Genomic DNA, 21,914 nt, shown 5'->3' with positions numbered 1-21,914 from the left:
CCTTGTTTGATAACAACAAAAATCACTTAAATTAATAAATTAAGCACTTATTTAATTTAAGTGTGTTTGATAATGATATTTTATTAACCACTTAAATTATTCAATTAAGCTACATATCACTTATTTTGATAAGTCAAAATATTTAACTTAAAACTTTAAGTTAAATATTATCAACTAATATTTTAATATTCAGCACTTATTTTTAATATTTACCAAACACTTATATCATTTAATAATTTCAGCACTTATAATATTTAACACTTAAAATTCAATACTTAATTTTTCAGCACTTATTTTTCAATTTTATCAAACGACATCTATTTTGATACCTTATCAATTTTTTAAAAGAATGTGTTGAACAAATTCAAATACAGTCCAGTAAAGCAAAAACTGAAATTAAAAAAAGGAGCCGACAGTCTATCAAGTTGGAATCTTGTTTCATCGAACACAAGCTTTGACGGTATCTTTGAAATGAATATGTGATTCACTCTGCACAATTATAAGTTTATAACCGCACTTTAACGTCGTCGTTCCACAACAAGTATCCATTGGCCGCTTTTTGGCCACGAGACAACTGAGATAACGATCAACGTTGAAATATTTCATTAATTAAAATCATGTGGTTGCTGTGATGCTTTTCCTTCACATTTTTTAATAGTATACATCTCATTACGTCAACACCTATAAAACTCGCTCCAATTTTCTGTGCTTCTCTCTCTCTCATTTTAGATCAGGATCTTTTTCTGTTTGATCTACGGTTACAATCTTGTAAATTTAGTTTTTGAGGAGATTTATAAGAGCTCAGAATCTAGATTGTTAGGGTTTTTTTTTAATTCTAAGGAAACCTCTATTTTTCCTCAATCGATTTCTGATTATTTGATTATTTGGCTTGAAAATAATCTTTAAATTTTGATTTGCTGGCATTATGGCATCGAGTTTTGATCGGTGGGAGAAGGATCCTTTCTTTCTTGCGGCGGAGGAAGTTCAAGAATCAGCAGATAGGTATTATTTTCTTTCTCTAAAATTCTACATTTCGGGCATTGGAAAGATCTTCAAACTATGATTGCGGATTTATCTTCTTAAATTTGGTTGCAGTAACAGATTTTTTTGGGTCAATGTTGTTCATTATAGGCAGATAGTATTTTCTTTATATGCCATTGTTTTTTTTCTGTTTGGGTTTGATTTTATTAATTTCTAATTGACGCCTCCGTGTAACATTAATTTCGTCTCGATTTGTTGGTTAGCTTTTGTAATTTTTTTCCCCGTGTCTATGATTTTTGAAGGATGGAATCAACATATAGGACATGGATGCACGCCAAGAAAAATGCTTCAAGTATGTGGAATTCTGAGGAACTCGGCCGCGACCTGCGTACCGCCCTCGGCACCGCAAAATGGCAGGTGATTTATCCCTCGTGTGCTGAACATTTATTAGTTTTGTCAACTAGTTAATTAATATGATTTTTTACTGGTAATGCAGTTAGATGAGTTTCAGCGGGCTGTCGGGTTGAGTTACGTTAAAACCTCTGGTGAGGAATCAAGAGATAGACATCATGATTTTATCGTTGCAATGGAGGACAATATTTCAAAAATTGAAAGTTCATTTCAGGAATCTGCCCTTTCCGAGGGCAAAAAGCCTTCGCCGTGGGTGCGATTGGATGAAAGCGAGAATAATGAACTTGCTTTGTTTTTGTCGGGTTCGTCAGGCCATTCGGCTTTGAAAAATGAAAGTAGGGATGATACTAAGCAGCAAGGCATGGCTGACCATTCTGAGAGCTCGGACGATTCAGTTAGGTGGGGTGCCAAGGAGGCCAGGAGTTTGACGCCTCATGGGCATAGGAGGGCAGCCAGTGCTAGCGCCGACTTTGGTGCTTGGGAAATTGCTGTTACTGAATGTCAACAGAATTCTTCCAATGGGCAGCCCTTGCGAATCCCACGAAAGGTACCTAGTGTTTCAGGACTTTTAAGTTCAATGGAGTTTGCTCCGAAGATCAAGTGGCCAATTCCAAAGAATGGTGGCAAAAAATGGAGAGCAATGGATATTAATCAAGAGTCTGATATTATACCATTGCATTCTTCCAAGGTGACCAAGGTGAGATTTTCTGTACATGTCCAACAATGCAAACCGTCAGTTGAAATGTATATTTATCTTTCTTATCATACCAACAGAACGAGTATTTTCTTTCTAATCTTACTACAGGACATAAACACATGTTATGAAAAGAGTAAGACTTGCTTGGACGGTTGTGATGAATATGATAAGCAACTCTATGGTTGGTATGGAGTTATTCAGAGACAGCTCCAGCGATCCCAATATCAAATGCAATACAGTCGACCTGTTCAAGTGGTTATATGGGTTGTTCTTCTCCTTTTCTTAGTTGGTGAGCACACTGAGATTTTGTCATATCTACTTCCCTTTTTCTTTATGCTTACAGTTTTCTGTGTAGATTTCTGCATTCATTTCTGAAGTAGCAGTTCTTAACATATCGTTAACTATTAATCAAGCAGTTAAGGATGGAATGTTAACAATGTCCATAAAAATAATTGATTGAGTAGATTATAAGTTTTATAAGGTTTAAATTCTTAAAGATGTGACTAAAAATAAAATGAGGTGGAATATATTATAATTTGTATTAGTATCACCATTCTGGACATTCCTATCATAATAATTGACGAATTAATGGAGTAGTTCAAACTTCAAATAAAGACTAGTAGCTGCAATGATCATATTATATAACTTTTCTATGTCGACTTAAAAACTCTTCATCATCATATATTGTGGTGAGAGAATTGCTTCCAGGATTTTGAAACCATTGATGGCCTGTCCAGGCTGTCAGGATCTGAATATTATCAAGTCTCTTTTGAGTTTTGAGGTTTTTATTGGGTTTGAAGTAAATTGTGATTCACATTATCGTGTTGCTTTCTTAGTACTACTTTATATTTCTTTAAGTTCACTGGACTGAGATCTAAAACTGTAATCATGTTGCTTTTAAGTTTGGAAAGAAAAAGAAGATGTTGATGGAATTTGAGGTGATGTTAGGAAACCACTGGTCACAATCAGAGGTTATCATTAGTTCACTCATAGGAGAAAGATGAAGCTGTTTCTGACTTTAATTACATAGACTTAACAGTTGCCTTGCGTTATTTACTTATCTATTGCTAGAGTTTGCCTTATATAGGGCTTTAGTTATTTTACTTCTAGAATTTCTTCATTAGTATTCTGGAGGTTTAATCTAGTACCACCTGCACAATCCTTTAAAAGGAGATATGCTAGGTGGTTAGATTTCTCTCTTGATGAGCTCTAACCCGGTCTAGCACGATAGGTAAGCAAGGGTGAAAGGAATTTAGGCAAGGGTTACTTCCTGATTTTCAGGTGCATGATTCTGTAACTCGATCCAAAGCATGGGCACTTAATAGGTGATAGCATTTTGTTTCCACACCAAAGATGAAATAGATCATCCCGAGTAGAACGATAATTATCTCTGCCTGATTTAGTTACTGTGACTTACCCATGAGCTTCCACCAAGGATTTTTGAGATCAATGCCAAATTGTCAATATTTAGCAAAATGGTGCATTCCATCATACTTGTTTGCTAGGTCAGTTTTCTCATATTGCTAGTCTCTCCTTATGCAATCAATTAATGAGAAGCTTTTAGAAGTGGAAAGCCTTTGCTTTCTTACTATTCAGATTGATTATAGTAATTATACGGCAAAATGAAGTACATGAAAGCTGGAAACTAGAAGACAGAGTAATATTATCTATAACATTTTGTCAAATTTTTTTTTTTATGAACTGCTCAAAGTCACCTGAAAAAGAACTATCAAATTTCTGGTTGAACTGTATGTGTGAATTTGTTTCTTGCCATCAAAACAGGGGGATGCAGAACCCTGAATCCCTGGTTAAGTTAATTTAATTAATTGTCCTAACTAATGTCTGCACCGATTTTTACCTGGTTAAGGATTCTTGCCCAAGCTACCATATCTGTAAAGAATGGTATTTAAAGCAGCTGATATAATCACTTAATGCAGCTGAGATTCCTGTAATAACTAATAACAAATATCTGTTGTGAATTCATTTGTGTTTAAACTGTTCACTCAAAAAGAAAAAGAAGGGAATTGTTCTTATGGAGGGCTGAGGTTGTGCGTTAGATAATTTAAAATATCAGTTGAGTTCCTCAGTTCTGTCAGTGCTGATATTGTTGTGCTCTTTCTGCAGTATTAGTTGCGTTTCGTGCACTCTAAGGTCATGGTGAAAATATCATACTGCATTTTACAGCCGGGGGCGAGGGCTAATATGTGGCAAGCACGGTGTTCTAGTAGGAGGATGATGATTGATGATGTATCTCTGGAAGAAGGCTTGGCTCGTTATGCCTGCAATGCAGTCGTCTGCTTCTGATATTTGCCTTAATTTACTTTGTCCCCATTTCTCAAATTTCCCTTCAAATTTTGATTTTGCTGATGAAGGGCAGTTACTGTTCTATTGGTGTAAGCATCAGATGGGAGGAAAAGTTGACTCCGAATGTATCATTCATGTATGTGTAATATCTTTTTTTCTTTCTTCATGTAATCCCAGTTTTCATTATTATGCCTGTTATATCATTAAAATTGGTGGGGAGTTAGGAGGATGTAGATGTCGGATGTTGCAATTTATTTATGTATATATCTTGTAAATAATAGTTTACAAAAAGGTATAAAACTTATGTGCAAGAGTTTTAGTGTAAAATCTTCAAATATTTTGTCTTTTGATGTAACTCTAACTATTGTGGGTTTGTTGCCATTTCTTCATCATTTTAAAATTAGTAAATATGAGTCTTTTGATGTACTTTTCTTTTTCCTTTTAATAAAGTTTTTTGGTTTCTTGGTCGGGATTTGGTTGTTTGGTTGGTGCCAACCTAGTTGGGATTAACCTTCTTCCTTCCCTCCCTGAAACTCAGTTTCACTCAAAATTTTTTTTGACACAGTGACAGTGACAATGGGAAAGATGAGGATGATTATGCATGAATAGCAACCCTAGTAAGGTAATTGTAAAGAAAGTATGAAACAGAAAGTGAGAGGGGAACAAAGAATTGGAGAAAAGCTACATGATTGGGGATGCCAGAATCTTTGATAACAAAAGCAGTCATTTCCTTGTGAGTGGACTCGTTGATTGAAACGTCATTTTTGTCTGTGTCTGTGAAAGTGTAACCTGAGAGAACACCCACCTGGTAATTGATAATCATATTCTGGGCTCCCTTGCTGTGTCCAATATCCTTAAACTCCTTGGTTGCATCTTTTCCTGCTGACTCTATCACCACTTCTTCCCCACCTGGGTGCTCTTCCAACAACTCTGTCACGTTAAGCACCTGTAAATATTCATGTTAGTAAAAGATAAAATATTTTAGAATACACATCAGCAGTGTTACTGACCCAGACCAGTCTAATAAGAAGAGAGAGGGAGCAATGCATTACCCTGCCATCAATAACAAGCCAGCAATCTTTCATGGATTTGTGTTGTGCTACCTGTGATAATGTGAATACTCGAGTGTCAGCCATGTTTCAAGAGGCACCTTTTGATTCTGCATATGCATTATGCATACGAGTGCCCAAATTTATGCCCAAGTGAGACTGTATTTGGTAGGTGTAGACATCTACCTTCTTGTATTGTTAGTATGGTGGATCACGTGCGGTTAGAGTAGGTAACAACTTAGATGTACGTTTGCTAGTCTTTTTCTGTGTGTGTGAGACCTCCATTTCCAGGATAAATCAAGTATTATAAATAGTAAATACAACAGGAGACGTCTTTTTGGTAGATTATATCTGTATCGAGCTAACTGTCATCCTATTTTTTCTATGCTGAGATTTGCACCGGTCCGAAGCAATATATCCCATCAATCAATTAATACCACTTGTTCAATACCAATCATCTCATATATTGCACTAATTTCAATCCTTTTCCGTCAGCTATTGTTTAAATCTTCTGATCTCCCTTCAAGTGATAAACAGACCAGAATTATCTGTGTTTAGTTTCTTGGGATGATTCTCACCTTCAAAAGCTTGATTAAGCAAATAATCATTTGCCATTTAACCACGTCTTGCTTCTTTATCATTTTCTGTTGCTATCCATTTTTTGCAATTTCTCTGTGCAGGTTCGGTCTATATTGTGGATTCCTATGTTTCTTGTGCAGAACATTGCATTTCTTGAGCTTTCATAGGTGGTCAACATTGAGTTCAATTGTGAATTTCTCTACACAGCTGCTTCAGTCCGCTTGTCAGACATACAAATTGTTTTCAAAGCCGTACCATCATGACCGGCGGAGTGAACTTAAAACACCATAAAAACGGAAATAATTTTAAATTCATCATAAATAGATAAATTGTTTAGAGATTCACCACAAATGTGTTAAAATTAGATGTCATTTCAGAATTTGGCAACAATAAGGGGCCTATCCTTGTAATCTTACTATGAAACATTGTAATGGTTGTTGCCTCTAAGCCTCGACTTGGTATAAGAAACACTATAAGGGGAGTGACCTGTCACCTTTAGACTTGTTACTAGGAGAGTGAGCCTGATGTGTTGCCTATATGATTGTATTGTATGTATGTCTAATATATCTCCGATATATGGTTTGTATCTAACCTATATGTGTGTTATTGTAGATAGGATGAGTTATTTCTCTTGGATGGCTTACTTCCATGGGAACGAGTAAGCACCACATAGATTCCTTCGGTTGGTCCCATGACATTTGGTATTAGAGCCTAGTCTGCGATACTCGGAAAACGTTATGGCAAACAACAACATGTATGGAAGCCCTTGAGAGGCGTTTTGAATACCTCAATCTCAAAAAATTTACTACGGCGTCTTAGAAGATGGCAGACGTATCGATAATCTAGAAGAGGCAATGCTAAAACTCTAGAGGGAAGTCGGAGAAGTGAATTTGGCTGGTACCGAAGAAAATAGCCAACACATTGATAACATTAAAGAGTCAATGTTGAAACTCCAAAGCCGAGATGGAAAAGTGAACCCGGCAGGGCCGATGTGTCAGAAGCTATACCATTTATGGTCACGGGGACTAATGTTGAATTATTTCAAGTCGTTCTGGCTAAAGCTGATGTCTTTAGGGCAATGATAGCCCAAATTGAACTTTTTGAGTTCGTGTTGGCGAATGGCAATGCTATTAGGAAGTCCTAAATAGCGAAAAACACGTCCCACAATAATCAACCACCGGAGGGTGGTGTGACTCGAGAGGAAGGTGGAAACAAAAATAATGAGAATGTTCAGCTTGCAGGTGAAGAAAAGTTTATTTACGACGGTCGTGGGCCACGAAGAAGCTGCCCAAAAGAAGCTATTCAACGTGGTGGATGGAATGCATGCGGGAATGGTCGATGAAATTGGACTTATCAAGCAAGAACTCGAAGAAGTACAGACAAAAATTGAATCTATATCCTCAACTGGGGAAGACACCGAGAGTACTAAAAACTCAAAATTCGGGAACCAATACCTTTCGATGGAAATCGAGACACAAAGGAAGTAGACAACTTTTTGTTGGAGTTAGAAAATTATTTTGCGGCTACAAAAACAAACTTAGATTTCGAACCCTTAGAAGTGGTGTCAATTTATCTGGAGGAAGATGCCAAACTTTAGTGGTACATAAAGTAGGCTCGGGATTGGTCAACACCTGAGAGGAATTCAAACGGGAGCTTAAAGCCCAATTCCCTTGAAAATGTTCAATTCAGAGCAAAGTGTAAATTAACAAGCTGGTACTATCCGAGAACATGCACAAAATTTCCACGAAATCACCTAGAAATTTCGGAGATGCAGGACGCTGAGAAGTTCTTTAACTTCATGGAGCGTTTACATTCATGAGTGAGAAACGAATTAACTAGAAGGGGATCCAAAGATCATTTCGAGGCGATTTCAACAGTTGAAAGCCTAGATGATTTCAGAAATAATATAAAAAGCGGAAGTTTTCTTCCAGTACAGAATCAAAACTCATGCCTAATAAATTGAGCAGACCATCGAGTGGGAGAGGCGAGCGAAGTTAATCCTCACTAGGAAATAAGAGGCGGACATGGAATTTCAATAACTCCGAGTGTAAGCCTTTTCTAGGGTAGGGAACAACTTGGAGAGGAGAAACTTTCCACCAAGGACGACAAATCCCATTACACAACCTTCCAAGAATGTTATGCTAATCTCAACCATCCGATCATAAACCGTTGTCATGTTTCATCTGTACCGGACCACACAAGATGTCTGATTGCCCGAAGAAGGCATCCCTTCATGCAATGCATCCAATACGGGAAGAAGAGAGTTCCATAAGTGAAAGGGACCGGGAAAGTTCAGAACCTTCTGTGATGGGGGCTCTTCGATTCTTAGGAGCATTGGAAAAACAAATAAAAAATGGATGGTAGTACAAAGAAGAGACTCATGTATGTCGAGATGGTAATCAACGGCAAAAACACGAGAGCTTTGGTTCATATTTATCACTAAATTTGCTTGTGTTTTACCATCCTTGGTAGTTTCCCCTACTACCACGAGATGGGACCTCTTGGATGTATCCATGTTACTTATATATGAATGAGATCATCCACGTATTACTCAATCTTGTGTGCCTCATGTGCTATCTATAGAGATGTAAACGGGGCGGGGGAATGCATTTTCCATCCCCGTCTCCGACTAGTCGGGGATTCACCATCCCCATCCCTGCGAGCTAAAGGAGGATATTATCCCCATCCCTGTCCCCACGGGATTCCCATTCCCCGTTTACATATGTTCCAAAAACATTATCCACATTCCCCATTCACCACGAGGAATCACTTTTTATGTTTAAAAAATCAGTAAAGACAAAAACGTTTAAGAAACAGTGGCTAATAATACCAAGTATTAACAACTATTCTCAAATAAAAAAAACTAAAAATTAAAAACAATCAATCGCCTAATTCAAATGTACTTAAATCATAAAAAAAATCAATTATCACAGGAAATAATCAGAGATCCTCATCGGAGATTAACGGGGCGGGACGGGACGGGGATCCTCGTGGGGCGGGGATACCTTTCCCCATCCCCATCAGGAGGGACAAAATTATCCCCATCCCCATCCTACAGGGATCCTTATCAGGGATTACCCATCCCCGTCATGACGGGTCACCAATGGGGATGGGAAATCCCCACCCCATTTGCATCCCTAGTTATCTATATGATTGTATTGTATGTGTGTAGACCTGATGTGTTGTCTATATATGATTGTATTGTATGTGTGTTTAATATATTTCCGATATATGGCTTGTATCCAACCTATATCTGTGACTATTGCAGATAGGATGAGTTATTTCTCTTGGTTGGCTTACTTCCAAGAGAACGAGTAAGCGCCACGCTGATTCCTTGGGTTGGCTCCGTGACACGCTGCATAAAAAATACTCTTATCCCTTCTATAGCAACTTTCTCATGATATTCTACATGTTAGCTAATGATCAAGAAACTGCAGCAGTAACACCAGGTCCTAATATATTCTGCAACTGGTTTGAAAGGATTTACTTCCTCCATGTAAAACTTAATCTAGCATTTAGAAAGCCTTCCTGTAATGAATTAAAACATGCCTTACCACAAATCTTGAATGCATAATTGGACAATAAAAATTGTTAAACGGATAAACAAACCACAGTATGTTGATGTGATTTCCTTGTCCAGCAAATGTTTTGCAACCAACAGCAGAGCACCAAAATAAATTTAAAGGGATTTTATACAACATTTTGATAATATGAATCCAGAAAGAATTCAAAGATGCAGTCAAATTTTTGCACCATGGAATGGCTACAGTAGCCTCTTTCGTCAAAAAGAAGATACAAGGAGAGTAAACAGCTATTGTGATGCACGAACTTCTCCCCGTGTACTTTTTAATAGATCCTTAGATTCACCACCATCGGTTTCTTCATTTCTGGCAAGTTCTATCCCCTGGAATGTGACTCTAGATGACCTATACTGACTACCAAAGGCAGCTCCAAAGCCCCATCCCAGGCCTAGACCAACTCCGCAGCCTCCGCCTACGTGAAAACAAAGTTCGATCAGGCGTTAATCCTTGAACACTACAAATCTTACATGGATACCAGAAATTTACTTATTAGAACTTCCACAATTGATTAAATATCAATTCTTCTGTAACTAAAAGTGAAGAGAAAAGTTGTATACCTACTCCCATACCCAACACATTAACAGGCATACCTGCACCATATGAATATTAAATGTTAGGAACTGAGATGATTCGCATCAAGATGTGGAAGGCAAATCTTACAGAGGTATTAAATATGGCAATCACAATCAGTAACCTATTTGGATTGTTGAAACAAGCCACAGATGAAGTAGAAACATTAATTTAGCAAATTGGCCAAATCACATATGACATCATCATTTACATGATGTACAATATCATAAATTGTTTTTTTTTTTTTTTTATAATTCCATAATGCGAGTATGTTAGTTTGACATTTTCTGCAACTATGAAGACAGTTGCAAAGGATACAAAACGAAGATACCAAAATTGGTTCTGCGATCTTCTAAATTCAATACATTCTGCATGATGTTTGGTATTTGGTAGGATACTTTGTGATTCTCTAAGCACATAAATATTGGATCATTTCATTTACATATAAACTCTTACAAAACCTCAAAATACAACAAGATTTGAAGAAATGCAGTAAATACAGGTCATTATATACCTTGAGCATTGACATAAGTCAGTGCCATCACAACAGCATTTCCAGAAAACATTATATGCAGAAACAGTTTCTCTATTTATCCAAACGTCAAACTAAAAGGAGGAAAACTTCCTTCCCAAACAGATTTTTTTTTTTTCATCAAGACAGTCAGAAAACTTAGAATTAAATCAAATTACATAAAATAGATTCAGCGGCACGAATTCGCAAAATCCTCTTGATTCAAATAGTTCAATTACATGCTTTTTAATATGCCGAAAACATATTAGGATTGAAATCGAGAACTAAAAATTGAAAGAAAAACACTGACCTCCGAAACCCCATCCAACGCCGAAGCCGCAGCCGGCGCCCAAACCTGGCATAAGAAACAAAGTAAGCAGTAATTAAAACAAACAATTGAAAATCTAGGAAAAGAAGAAATTGAGAGTGGAATACCAAATCCGATACCGGCACCGTTGAAATGATTAAGTACCATTTGTTTGGCTACTGCAATAGAGCCTGCGTGAACAAAAAAGACAGACAGGGGAGGGAGTGAGTGAGTAACAGTAAGCATAAAGTAGCTATGGAATCAATAAAGCTTATAACACGGACAATACCAAACTTGCTAATGACAAAATCAAGCAGATTGTGTAACAGAATTAGGTTTATTTCATATGATGTCTTTAATTTAAACCCATTTTAGAATAGTTTTATTTTTATATTTAAATAATTCAACCATTAATAATTATTTAATAAATTGTTTATTTTAAGGGCAATTGAGGAAGGGGATTGAGAGTAGTCATCAAAAGCTGTGCACGTGTGTGTGTGTTTTTTTTTTTTTAAACTTTTAATTCTAAAGTACTTTTTTTTTTTTTCCAGTTTAATCCTCTCTTTCAATGTTCTTTCTCCTTGTTGTTTTGCTTTGTTTACTTTCAAGCATTTCCAACAAACTATCAGTCCATTGTGCAAAAATAATATTAACAAATTAATGGCGTGTCTGTTAAAAACCAGAAGAAAGAGTTTATAAAATTCACATGCTAATCAGAAGAAATTTTTTTCTAAAAAATATATATATATGAAAAAATTGTTGAGTATGTTGTGGAAGAGGATAATGTGTTGATAGAAATATGGATGAGAAATAGCGAACAAATCAGTAAAGAAGTTTTGATACTGGTTTTTAGTAGACTCAACAAACCGAACTGAACCACTTGAACTGATTGAGTCAACCGTGAGCTGGTGTGGTTAAGCGATTTGGTCCAGTTAGTCATTGACACATGAATAATTGAAAAAAACAAATATTATTGAAGGTGAGATTCAAACTTGGGCCATTAACACTATATACATCTTATCACTAAACTAACTTTCAACTTGTGATTAATAACAACACTATATACTAATATATTATACTACTACCTCTGTCCCATAATATAAGTCATTCTAGAAATTTTCATACAAATTAAGAAATACAACTAGTTTTAGATCCGTGCTTTGCACAGATTTTTTATTTAGTTTCGTCACTATTGTGGATGTCTAGAAATTTACGGATTAAATATATACGTATTAAAATTTAGTGTAATATATATAGTTGTTTTTTTGATTGATATCATATTACTATTACTTTTATGAACTTTAATCTCCCAACATTGTGATTATAAATTTTTATGATACTTATCAAATATTTTAGTTGAAGATGCAATAAAAAAAGTTTTTTTTTTTTTAAGTACTTATAGTTTTTTATTGAATAAATTGGTTAGTTAAGATAAGGATGAAACAATTTATAAGTGGCCCCTAAATTTACTAAGTGTTTCATTAACCCCTCAACTTACTTAAAACAATTTATTAATCACCTAGATTTGTTTAAAATGACCTAATAGCCTCTGAATTTGCTTAAAGTGATAGACGTTGATTTCAATAAAACCTGCCAATCTAATTTAATTTGAACAAAAGAATATAAAAACAGCTCAAAATTTAAAATTCCATACTTGAAATATGTACTAAACAAATTATTGAACCTAAAGATTTTCTACAACAGGTATCAACCCGTACAGGCGTGTTATCACTCTCTAACCGGTTTCTTTTACATCTTTAGATCATCCAAACTTGGTAGAGATGCTAGAAAAAATGTTGTCTAAAGGCATTCTCGAACTATAATCTTGCCCAACACCGGTTTCTTCATTATTTGGCGAAGAAGAAGAAAGTGAACCTGTAGAGTCCAATTCTGTCATCCTCAAATGAAAACGCACTTTAAACCTGTGTTATTATACAATTCTCGGTACAATCAACATGCCCAAAATCACCATCTCTCAATTCCATGATTAAAACCTATCAACCAAGAAGGTAAATACATCAGATCATTTGGTAAATACTATGGAATAAAAGAATAATTTAATTATCATTGAGCAGTACGAAAAGAGCAATGGCACCAGCAAATCACAAAATAAGTCCTTCACCGTCACAAAGCAATCACAACCAAAAGTTATTGTAACACCATATAATAGTAATGACAAATATAGTAGCTATTTATACTGCTTTAATAGATAGTAGAAACACATTCCACTTGGTCCTCAAAGTAAATATAATTTCAAAAGCATAAATTCATCAAGATGTTTAATAGTGATAATTTCATTAATTATATGTTCCACTTTAAGTTCAAAATTGACCATATCCAAAATAAACTTTGACCTGCAAGAACAAAGCAGGCTATGTGAAGTATAACCTGCTAGTTGTTTAGATACTCTCTTACAAACTACAGAGAAAATGATCAGGGACTCTTGCAATTGCAAATTTTAGGGAAATAGAACAATCATAATAAATATGAATTAATGTTGAAACTCATGTATGCAAGGAAATGTACAATTAACCATGAGAGTTTAGATTGAAAATTTTAATACCTACATGAAGAGAAAAGCATTACCTTTCTGACATATCTTCATCTGTGTCATCTTCATATGTTGGAGGTTCAATGACATCCTTAGCACCAGCATCCTTTAACAGCTATAAAATGCAGCAGAATAAAATAAAATCATCCACAAAGACATGCACATGTTATGACAACCCTGCGTTGAATGGATGGCTGCTACCACTATCTATAATAATGAAAAGTGGTCTCAGGGTAAAATGGATTATATCAGTTAGACAAATGGTATTTGAACCTGAAAACTGAAAGGCAACATTAAATAACCATGCAAGAATCAAATTTCACCAGTTCCCTTGTAACACTACATCATTTGAGCTTAGGAAGTAGGACTTGCAATGATTATTGACGGAGAGAAGAAAAAATGTATAGAGCCACTCACCATTAGTTTCTCCTAGGACCTAACCATAGATAAGTGTCATGATAGTCTAGCTTGCCATTACTATGAGTATTAGTTGCAGAACTATTCTTTTCACTTGATATCCCTGCAACAACTTTGTTTTGGAAGACTTTTTTGATTCTCCAAAGTTGACCTTTACCTGTACAGGAGATTCAGTGAGGGGGCAAAATAACCTGAAGCTGATAAGCATATTAGCATTATACTTTCTGGGGGAGCTCCTCACAAATTGTAGCCACAACTTGCCCACAAGTTATGTGCATTAACTTCGATGATTCATGATTGCAATCCAATTAAAGAAAAGGCATCAGGAGTAAAATTAAGACCATCATGACTATCATTATTAGTGTAACCTGCTAGTCCTCATATTAATAATATTTTATCATTTCCAACTTCAATAAACTTGTATATTTCTTGTATCAAAAATATGTAACTTAAACTAAGGTATAGCTAATTGAACTGCCTATTATTGGCAAAAGGAGAAACAATCATGTTCAGGAACATACTACCATTTACTGTTTATGGAACTGCTCCTTGCATGAACCATAACCAAAAGAGGAAAGAAAAAATCAAGAAAGGGAACAAATCTTAGAACAAAATGATTCAAAAGCACATAGCATAAATTCTGAACATCAAATGAATGGGTAAAAGTAAGAACAAAATTGAAGGAAATAAACAAAGGATTCGAAATTTCAAAATTCTTTGAGATTCCAACATGCAATTCAGAAATGAGAGGCTGAAAATCGAAAAAGAAGAAGGTAGTGATTCCTCAAATTAATTATGCCTCCATCGGATGAAACAGTAATGGTTGATAGATGAAGCAACTTTTTCAGTTCAACATTCATTAGGAAAGCTCTAAGAAATACAGATCATAAAAAAAACAAAATCAGAAATGAAATTAATGTTAGAACGGAAAAAAAAAGAAAATATAATAAGCAAACTCTTAATTTGCAACTTTACCCTGTTTCCACCAACACTAATGTTCAAATCCATCAAGAAACAACAACTTGAGAAGAGGTAATATTCAGAATTTGAGAATGTGGAGACAGAAGAGTTTGAAATATGAGAATGTGGAGAGTGAATAGACAGAGAAAGCGAAGTGCGGGAAGAATTTGAGTAAATAGCTTTTATATCAACTACAAAGAACTCACCTTTGGAGAATTTGAGCAATAGTTCGAATTTGAGAATCTGGAGCCATAAGGGCTTTTCATCCAAGAATTTGAGAATCCGGAGACAGAACCGATCGAAGAAGAAAAGCGAAAGAAGCGTGGGTAGTTTGAGAATGTGGGTAAATATCAATTATATAGAGAATTACCATTACTTAGAACTGAAAACTTGCAAACCTCAACATAATATTAATCGCACATATTTGATGCAACACCTATAATGAGAAAAAAAAACACAAATAACTCAAAAGCAAATAACTCAAAAGCAAATGTGAAAAGGGGGAAAGATTAAGTGGATCAGGAAACCTATGCCATAACATAAATTGTATTTTCAATAACCCATTAAATGAACATAAAGATACTGAACTAACCAGATAGAAATTCGACAAATAATATGACAGTTGGACCTGTGAAATTATAAATCCCTAGGTTTCTAAAAAAGAAATATTAGAGATTCACCATTCTTATGAGCTAATAAACTACCGACTGAACCAATGCCAAAAGGCCACGAGGAAGGTAGAGGCAATTGCTAATGAGTTAAATGAATAATGGAACTCTCAAGTAAGCGAAGAAGAAGGAACAGAGCAACGAATAAGGAGCGGTTTGTGAACAATTTCTTTATGGAAAACCGAAAAGGAGATAGGTTACCCTTTTCTGAAAAATAATTTTTAAAAATCACATAAATTAACACATCAGCATGCTAAGTTACAGATTTAGTATATGTAGTAGATTAGTGTAGAGCCTAATTACTGAATTTTACATTGGTTAATTTAAATTTTTTTTATCTCTCATGTAATGGTTGAGCAATAAGTATTGGAATGTTAAAAACACATATATCAAGACAAAAAATTTAATGTATTGACTATAAAACTAAATTAAAAAATTTTGGAAAACCAAAACGACTTATATTTTGGAAAAAAATCACTTTCTAAAACGACTTATATAATGGAACGGATGGAGTAATACTTAAAATTTAAAATATTATTTAGTATTTATATTTTGATAAATACTATTAAAAACTTAATTGATTTTTGCAACATAAACAAAGTTTACTTGGTATTAATTTTAAATATACATAAAATAAAATTTAAAACTCTTAGTAAATTTTATAATTTAAATTAAATTAAGTATATATATATATTTATGAGGTCATCTTGTTCAACAAATTTAAGTTAACCGGTTAAACCAATTGACCTTGATCCAGTTCTCAATCCGATTCGATTTTTGGTCCAGTTTTTAAAACATTGGTATTTATATGCTTATTTGATTGAGAATTATGATAATGTTTATCACACACGGTCTTAAACGACATCAAGTATAATGGTGGGACAAAGTAAGAGACACATGCGAGTCTAAACATTGTAGTGGATTTTAATTGTTGTTTGTTGTATTTTTTTTCTTTGAACTAAGCTGTGTTTGATTTTTGTATTTGAAATAGAAACACTTTGAAGTTGTTATGATCAAAATTTAGTGGTCGGATTGAAATAGAAAATCTGTATTCGATTGCTGTTTTTTTTTTGTTTTTATCGTGATTTTGATTGACATTATATTATTATGATATTGAAGAAAAGTAATGTTTAGTTTCTTTATATATATAGCGTTTAATATTTTCGGAAGGCTAAAGAAATGGTATTTAGGAATGTTTAATTTTGACTTTCTAGTATTTTACAAATTATTCAAGGAATGTATTTTGGATCAAATACATGAATATCATAATTAAGTATGAAATTACAATTAAATCGTATCACCAAACTTAATTCTTAATATGTCATTATTTATATAATTTTTTACTATAATTTAAAAATTCTAGACCCAAATTCATAAATCATAAATCTTAGAAAATATATTCTAGACTTCTAATTTATAAATTCTAATTCTTAATATATATTAAAAAGTTTGATATAATTCAAAATCATTACTTAATATAATTGTTTGTAGATAGTTTTTTAAAAATGAATTTGTATGTAAATTTTCCAAATTTTAATGACCTTTCTTTTTAATAATATAATGGGCCTCTACTGGGCCACAACATTGGCTGGTCCATGTGCTAACTCTAAGTTGTTTTTGAAACTTGAAATCGTAGTGAGGCAAGCTCACTCAAAAATCTGTTTCAGACCTTTACTTTGCCTGAGAAGTGTTCTGGTCGAAGAATAGAAATAAATCCTACACAAGTTCAAGAACTTATCTCTCAAGGTTAACTTCATTTTTATCATGTGAACTGAATATCTCCTTGAATCAGAGCTTGTCTTGTCTGGATACTCCAATCAGGCATCTTTCCTCTTTTAACAGCTCAAGTTTGGTGCTATCTACCCAACATAGCTGGTACTATGCTACATTCTTTGTTTGCTTCCCAATTACATTTTCATTTCAATTAAATCCTTCATCTTCCATATCTTTACCATTTCACAAAGTTTTGTTTCCATTGTCCCTTAGTACCACTATAAACTAGAGGTCCAGAGTGGATTGTCATTTTCCATTTTAATACCCCTACTCTAAACAAGCTGATTACAGAGCCGGTTGAACTTTTGAACAAACAAATTTGTAGAAATGGTACAGATCAACCAGCAGAAAATCTAGATATTTAGAATTCAATCAAGGCAATACAATAGAATACATAAACCTTGCCTAGATATAATTTAACACATATGACATAATTTTATTTCCTGACATCAAATATTGCAAATTAACAGCACAAATTAAGAAGACAATGTATTCAAATAAATGAAATTAAGGCACAATCTTAAAACCTTTCATCTTATCTATCCAGGAAATGAAGGAATTGTTGGAATTTCTAAAACCCAAAAAACCATGCTCCTTGCTCTTGTTCATGCTTGAAATCACAGCTTCCCTACTGAATATCAAATCCGCAAACCACCACACTGCAACCTCATCCAATTTAGTAGGCTGCAGCTGATTCTCCCTCACTATCTCTTCCCACAAGCTCTCTTTCCCCTTCATCATCTCAACCAAACTCACTCTCTTTTCTCCTTCTTCAAATCTATAGTCCTCGATCCCAAATTGCTCCGCCAAAACTTTCCAGAAATGCTTCCACTTGAACAAATCTCCATTATGACAATTAAATGCTTCATTCTTAGCGTATTGGTCTACCGACGCCCAGATTTGATGCTCTGCTACCAGATCGGCATCGGAGGCAGTAGAGTAACAATTCCAGGCTGCTTTAGTCCCCGGGAATAGCAAAGGCAATCCTTCATGTTTACATATTGTGGCGTAAACACAAAGAGTACCAACAATATTCATCAAGCTGTACGGAGAAAATCCGAAAATCTGATCGGGTCTGTGAATCGACCATGTCAATCCTTCCTTCTTCGCGACCTGCTCAAACATGATATCCTCTAATTTGTAATAGAAATTGGGGGCGTTTAATCTAGGTAAATCCTCCGAGAACGGTGGATCATGCGGTTGGATCTTGCCGATCAACTCGAACGGGCCTATGTAGTGTTTTGTCCCCGTTTGGAGGCAGATGTGGCGGAGATTAGGAGCGTTAGGGATGACGGCCTCAAGGACGTTTCTGAACATCAAACCGTTAATCTCGCAGTTCTCGGCCTCCGATGATCGATTGCTCCATGTGACATAGAAGATGTGAGTCACATCGGTAAGCTTGGATAATTTGGATTGCGTTTCTTCCTGGTCGGAGATATCGCACTGAATGTACTCCACAGGATGGTCTGCGTTCCATTGAGGGCGAGGACGACGGGCCACACCGTAAACTTTCCATGGGCCGCCAGGGGTATCGGAGAGAGGGAGGATCTCGGCTAAACTGTTGCCGACGATTCCAGTGATGCCAAGCACGAGGCCCACGCTCTGGTAGCTTCTAGGTGCCTCATCTTCTTCTAATTTTTTCTGCAAATTGAATTGAGAAAATGTGAAATCAAGAGAGTAATAGAACCGAAATAGAAGGAAGATGTAGTTACCTTAGCAGCGCCGATAGCGCCTGCCCACCACCAGCTCATCGTTAGGAAATGAAAATAGAGAGGAGGAGGAAAGGAAGGTAAATAAACTTATATGCAGAAGTTTTGGTAAGACTATCTGGTTGTGCAAAAGAAAAGAAGAATTGAAATTATTCAATATTTGGATTTGGATGACACCAGTGATGACATGTTCTGTAGATTAGTCTCGATATATCATTGTTTTTAATTTTATAATTGCAGCTTTTGTTATTGGGTTTTTTTCTATTTTGATTGATGAATTCTTACTGGACGGTGCTGTCACGATTATCTAATGAAAAATAAGTAAAGTGATATAAAGTTAAATTTGTCCACATGTCTGAGAAGAGGGCATGTGGAATTACCGTATCAAAGCTGCTTAATATGATCCGTTTTGAAGGTTTTGGTTCGGGAACTCCTAATAATCCTATTAAGAATCTACCCGTTAGAACAATTATATCTGATTCTGTAAATCACGAATTTAATGGGTGCAAGGGATTTCAAGTTTGATATACGGACACACATTCACCTATCAATAAGTGATACGTAGCATGTTATGCTCCTAAACTTATAACCGTCTTCTATAGTTCGATCAAAGTATAAATAGAGTAAGCATAACTCAAGATACACTACTTCATTTATTTATAAAACTTACATTTTAGTTTTGATTTACTGTTGTATTCATCTTCAAGTGTCTCTTCAAAATTGACTTATTGGAGCCGGTTAGTCGGATTCCAGTTCCCCTTTGGCATTGTTTCTGTCCAATTGCAGGTCTACATGTAGACCTACGGATTCAATCACATTAAGTTGGTATGATGAGTGTCGAACAAACATAGCAATGACTCGCTTGAGTAGTTCAATCCAACTCCCATCCCCCAGTGCACTTCTTGCATTTGGAGTCCGGAGAGCCATGGAAGAAGAAGCGCGTCGACAGTTTCAGACTAACCACGACCTAACTCTGGAAATGGCGGAGGATACTAAAGCCTTAGAGCCACAACAACAAAGACTCTTAAGTGTAATCTCTCAACAACTGGCTGAAAACCTCAGATCTGTCCATGGTGGCGTTAGCATAATGCAACAAGAGCACCCCATCCAAATGGCAGAAGTCAAACAGAAGCGGGAGATGGCCGAAGAAACTATCAGATACATGAACAAATATGAGAATACAACCTGATCTATCGAACACCACACCGTCTGAAGCTGTCGTCATCATCGAGACGAATCACCGAGAAATTGATTAAGGGGATCCCGTGCCCAGTTAAGCGGAATAGGAGACTCCCTAATAAGGCTCCACATATCCAGAACTCCCCAATGCATGAAACACAATGATGCCAACAAGAAATCTTCTAAGAGATCGGCCCGGGTAAGAGAAGAAAAACGCCCTTCCCGAACTCGAGGACCTTAGACTCAAACCATAAGAGGACCCCACACAAATCTGTCAAGTGTCGATCCGTAGCCAGCAAGATATAGTCGAGCCTATGACTCGGGATAGATGGACGACCAAAGAAAGGAACCTCTCGTGCCAGGGCGGGGATTCCAAGGATAAGTTTGATGTGATCCAAAAAGAATTGGATAAGCTCAAAAGCACAATCGCTGAAGCAGGGGTCGACTCAAAGCATCCCTACATAAGAGGTAGAAATATCATTATGTAAGAAGATCATAACTGAGCCCACGGTGAGAGTGTTCAAATATTTGCTGCTAAAAGAGTACAATAGGACAGGGGACCCCAATACTCACATAAAAAAACTTCAGGTGTGCTATGGATACTACCACGACAACTAACGTTGTGATGTCATGCCTTTTTCCCACCACCTTGAAGGATGATGCCTCCTATTGGTACGAGTATCTCGGAACAAGAATGATTACCCACTTCAAGTAGATGCCATGGCTCTTCGTGGACCACTTTGTGATGTACATCTTAAGAGCAAAACCATGGAGGATCTCAACTATCCAGTCCAACATGAAAATAAAACTACAAAGGATTATGTGGAGCGATTCTAGCTAGAAGTTATTCAAGTCAAAGTATTGAATGTGGAGGAAACAATTGTTATCATGGTTGCCAATTGCCTCAATAAAGAGCTATCTCGAGAGTATGGGTGAGCATGGTCTGGTTTGATCAAAACACTGAAATGAACCGAATTACCTGTATTTTTTAGGACTGAATCAAACCAAATTATGATTCGGTTTGGTCTGGATCGAATCGAATCGATTTTTTTTGTCCGATCATATTCGGTTCATGGTTGGACCGAACAGAGCATAAGAGACATACTACTGCTACGTCAATACTTCTTTCATATTAATATTTCACATATTTTCATTCTTTATATTAATATTTCACATATTGAACATTGGATATCTTTTTTTATTATATTAATATTTCACATATTTTTATTCTTCTCTGTCTCACAAGATTGTAAAAGATACTAGTAGCTAATCAGGCGGACAATGCCTTTAGGGAATAATCAAGGGTTAATCGGTTTTGTATTTTTGTACATTTTTATTTTTTTATTAAATAAATGATCATATAAATACAATTAAAATATGAATTGTACTATGTAAAATTAATAATATAAAATATTTAAGATAGAAAAACATATATATTTTAATATTATTTATATTAATATCCTTTAAAAAATAAAAAAATAGATCAATAAAATAACTTTAATAACAAAATGTGTCAAAAAAAATAATATTCTTAAAAATACATTTGATAGTTTAAGGTCTTTTTTATTATTTACTATTTTATTTAAAATTAGAAAAATAGACATAAAATTTAAGAGCCAATTTTTTCAAAAGGACCGCTTGGGACTACTTAGGAGCTGCCTAGACCC

The 21,914-nt window shown here is 35.3% G+C and overlaps 4 protein-coding genes across 8 annotated transcripts; 1 reads left to right on the top strand and 3 right to left on the bottom strand.

Annotated features, from left to right (window-relative positions):
* The first annotated feature begins 572 nt into the window (after positions 1-572).
* LOC136235403 (uncharacterized) lies at positions 573-4,582 on the top strand. 2 transcript variants are annotated; one of them, XM_066025056.1, is made up of 5 exons: positions 573-1,002; positions 1,284-1,398; positions 1,478-2,089; positions 2,198-2,378; positions 4,214-4,582. In XM_066025056.1, the coding sequence occupies exons 1-5, from the start codon at positions 926-928 to the stop codon at positions 4,237-4,239; spliced, it is 1,011 nt and encodes a 336-aa protein (XP_065881128.1). In that variant the 5' UTR covers positions 573-925; the 3' UTR covers positions 4,240-4,582. The 2 variants fall into 2 exon arrangements, with proteins under 2 accessions (XP_065881128.1, XP_065881129.1); XM_066025057.1 differs by lacking the exon at positions 573-1,002 and having other exon boundaries at positions 1,284-1,394.
* A 130-nt stretch (positions 4,583-4,712) lies between these two features.
* Positions 4,713-5,584, bottom strand: LOC136235404 (cytochrome B5-like). The gene is made up of 2 exons (XM_066025058.1): positions 5,446-5,584; positions 4,713-5,339 (listed from the first exon to the last, which is right to left on the bottom strand). The coding sequence occupies exons 1-2, from the start codon at positions 5,527-5,529 to the stop codon at positions 4,989-4,991; spliced, it is 435 nt and encodes a 144-aa protein (XP_065881130.1). The 5' UTR covers positions 5,530-5,584; the 3' UTR covers positions 4,713-4,988.
* Positions 5,585-9,571: 3,987 nt separating this feature from the next.
* Positions 9,572-11,371, bottom strand: LOC136235405 (protein TRIGALACTOSYLDIACYLGLYCEROL 5, chloroplastic). 4 transcript variants are annotated; one of them, XM_066025060.1, is made up of 5 exons: positions 11,280-11,371; positions 11,119-11,181; positions 10,994-11,038; positions 10,160-10,192; positions 9,572-10,014 (listed from the first exon to the last, which is right to left on the bottom strand). In XM_066025060.1, exons 2-5 carry the CDS (start codon positions 11,156-11,158, stop codon positions 9,833-9,835), a joined length of 300 nt encoding a protein of 99 aa, XP_065881132.1. In that variant the 5' UTR covers positions 11,159-11,181; positions 11,280-11,371; the 3' UTR covers positions 9,572-9,832. The 4 variants fall into 4 exon arrangements, with proteins under 4 accessions (XP_065881132.1, XP_065881133.1, XP_065881135.1 ...); XM_066025061.1 differs by having other exon boundaries at positions 11,275-11,326; XM_066025063.1 differs by having other exon boundaries at positions 11,285-11,303.
* A 6,285-nt stretch (positions 11,372-17,656) lies between these two features.
* Positions 17,657-19,273, bottom strand: LOC136235793 (3-oxo-Delta(4,5)-steroid 5-beta-reductase-like). Its single transcript, XM_066025824.1, has 2 exons — positions 19,072-19,273; positions 17,657-19,000 (listed from the first exon to the last, which is right to left on the bottom strand). The coding sequence occupies exons 1-2, from the start codon at positions 19,108-19,110 to the stop codon at positions 17,867-17,869; spliced, it is 1,173 nt and encodes a 390-aa protein (XP_065881896.1). The 5' UTR covers positions 19,111-19,273; the 3' UTR covers positions 17,657-17,866.
* Between the last annotated feature and the right edge of the window lie 2,641 nt (positions 19,274-21,914).

Source organism: Euphorbia lathyris, chromosome 7, assembly GCF_963576675.1.
Source record: "Euphorbia lathyris chromosome 7, ddEupLath1.1, whole genome shotgun sequence".
Lineage (NCBI taxonomy): Eukaryota > Viridiplantae > Streptophyta > Magnoliopsida > Malpighiales > Euphorbiaceae > Euphorbia > Euphorbia lathyris.
Note: the sequence above shows the minus strand (reverse complement) of the source record. Positions and strands in the feature narration are given on the sequence as shown.

Excerpts from the sequence above, each read along its gene's own strand:
- LOC136235405 (XM_066025059.1), bottom strand. The coding sequence starts at position 11,236 with ATGCTTACTGTTACTCACTCACTCCCTCCCCTGTCTGTCTTTTTTGTT. Across the intron at positions 11,039-11,118 it reads CGGTGCCGGTATCGGATTTG|GTTTGGGCGCCGGCTGCGGC; the intron begins GTATTCCACTCT and ends TTCTTATGCCAG. Across the intron at positions 10,193-10,993 it reads CGTTGGATGGGGTTTCGGAG|GTATGCCTGTTAATGTGTTG; the intron begins GTCAGTGTTTTT and ends CATATGGTGCAG.
- LOC136235403 (XM_066025056.1), top strand. The coding sequence starts at position 926 with ATGGCATCGAGTTTTGATCGGTGGGAGAAGGATCCTTTCTTTCTTGCG. Across the intron at positions 1,003-1,283 it reads GTTCAAGAATCAGCAGATAG|GATGGAATCAACATATAGGA; the intron begins GTATTATTTTCT and ends TGATTTTTGAAG. Across the intron at positions 2,090-2,197 it reads ATTCTTCCAAGGTGACCAAG|GACATAAACACATGTTATGA; the intron begins GTGAGATTTTCT and ends ATCTTACTACAG.
- LOC136235404 (XM_066025058.1), bottom strand. The coding sequence starts at position 5,529 with ATGGCTGACACTCGAGTATTCACATTATCACAGGTAGCACAACACAAA. Across the intron at positions 5,340-5,445 it reads GGCTTGTTATTGATGGCAGG|GTGCTTAACGTGACAGAGTT; the intron begins GTAATGCATTGC and ends GAATATTTACAG.
- LOC136235793 (XM_066025824.1), bottom strand. The coding sequence starts at position 19,110 with ATGAGCTGGTGGTGGGCAGGCGCTATCGGCGCTGCTAAG. Across the intron at positions 19,001-19,071 it reads GCGCTATCGGCGCTGCTAAG|AAAAAATTAGAAGAAGATGA; the intron begins GTAACTACATCT and ends TTCAATTTGCAG.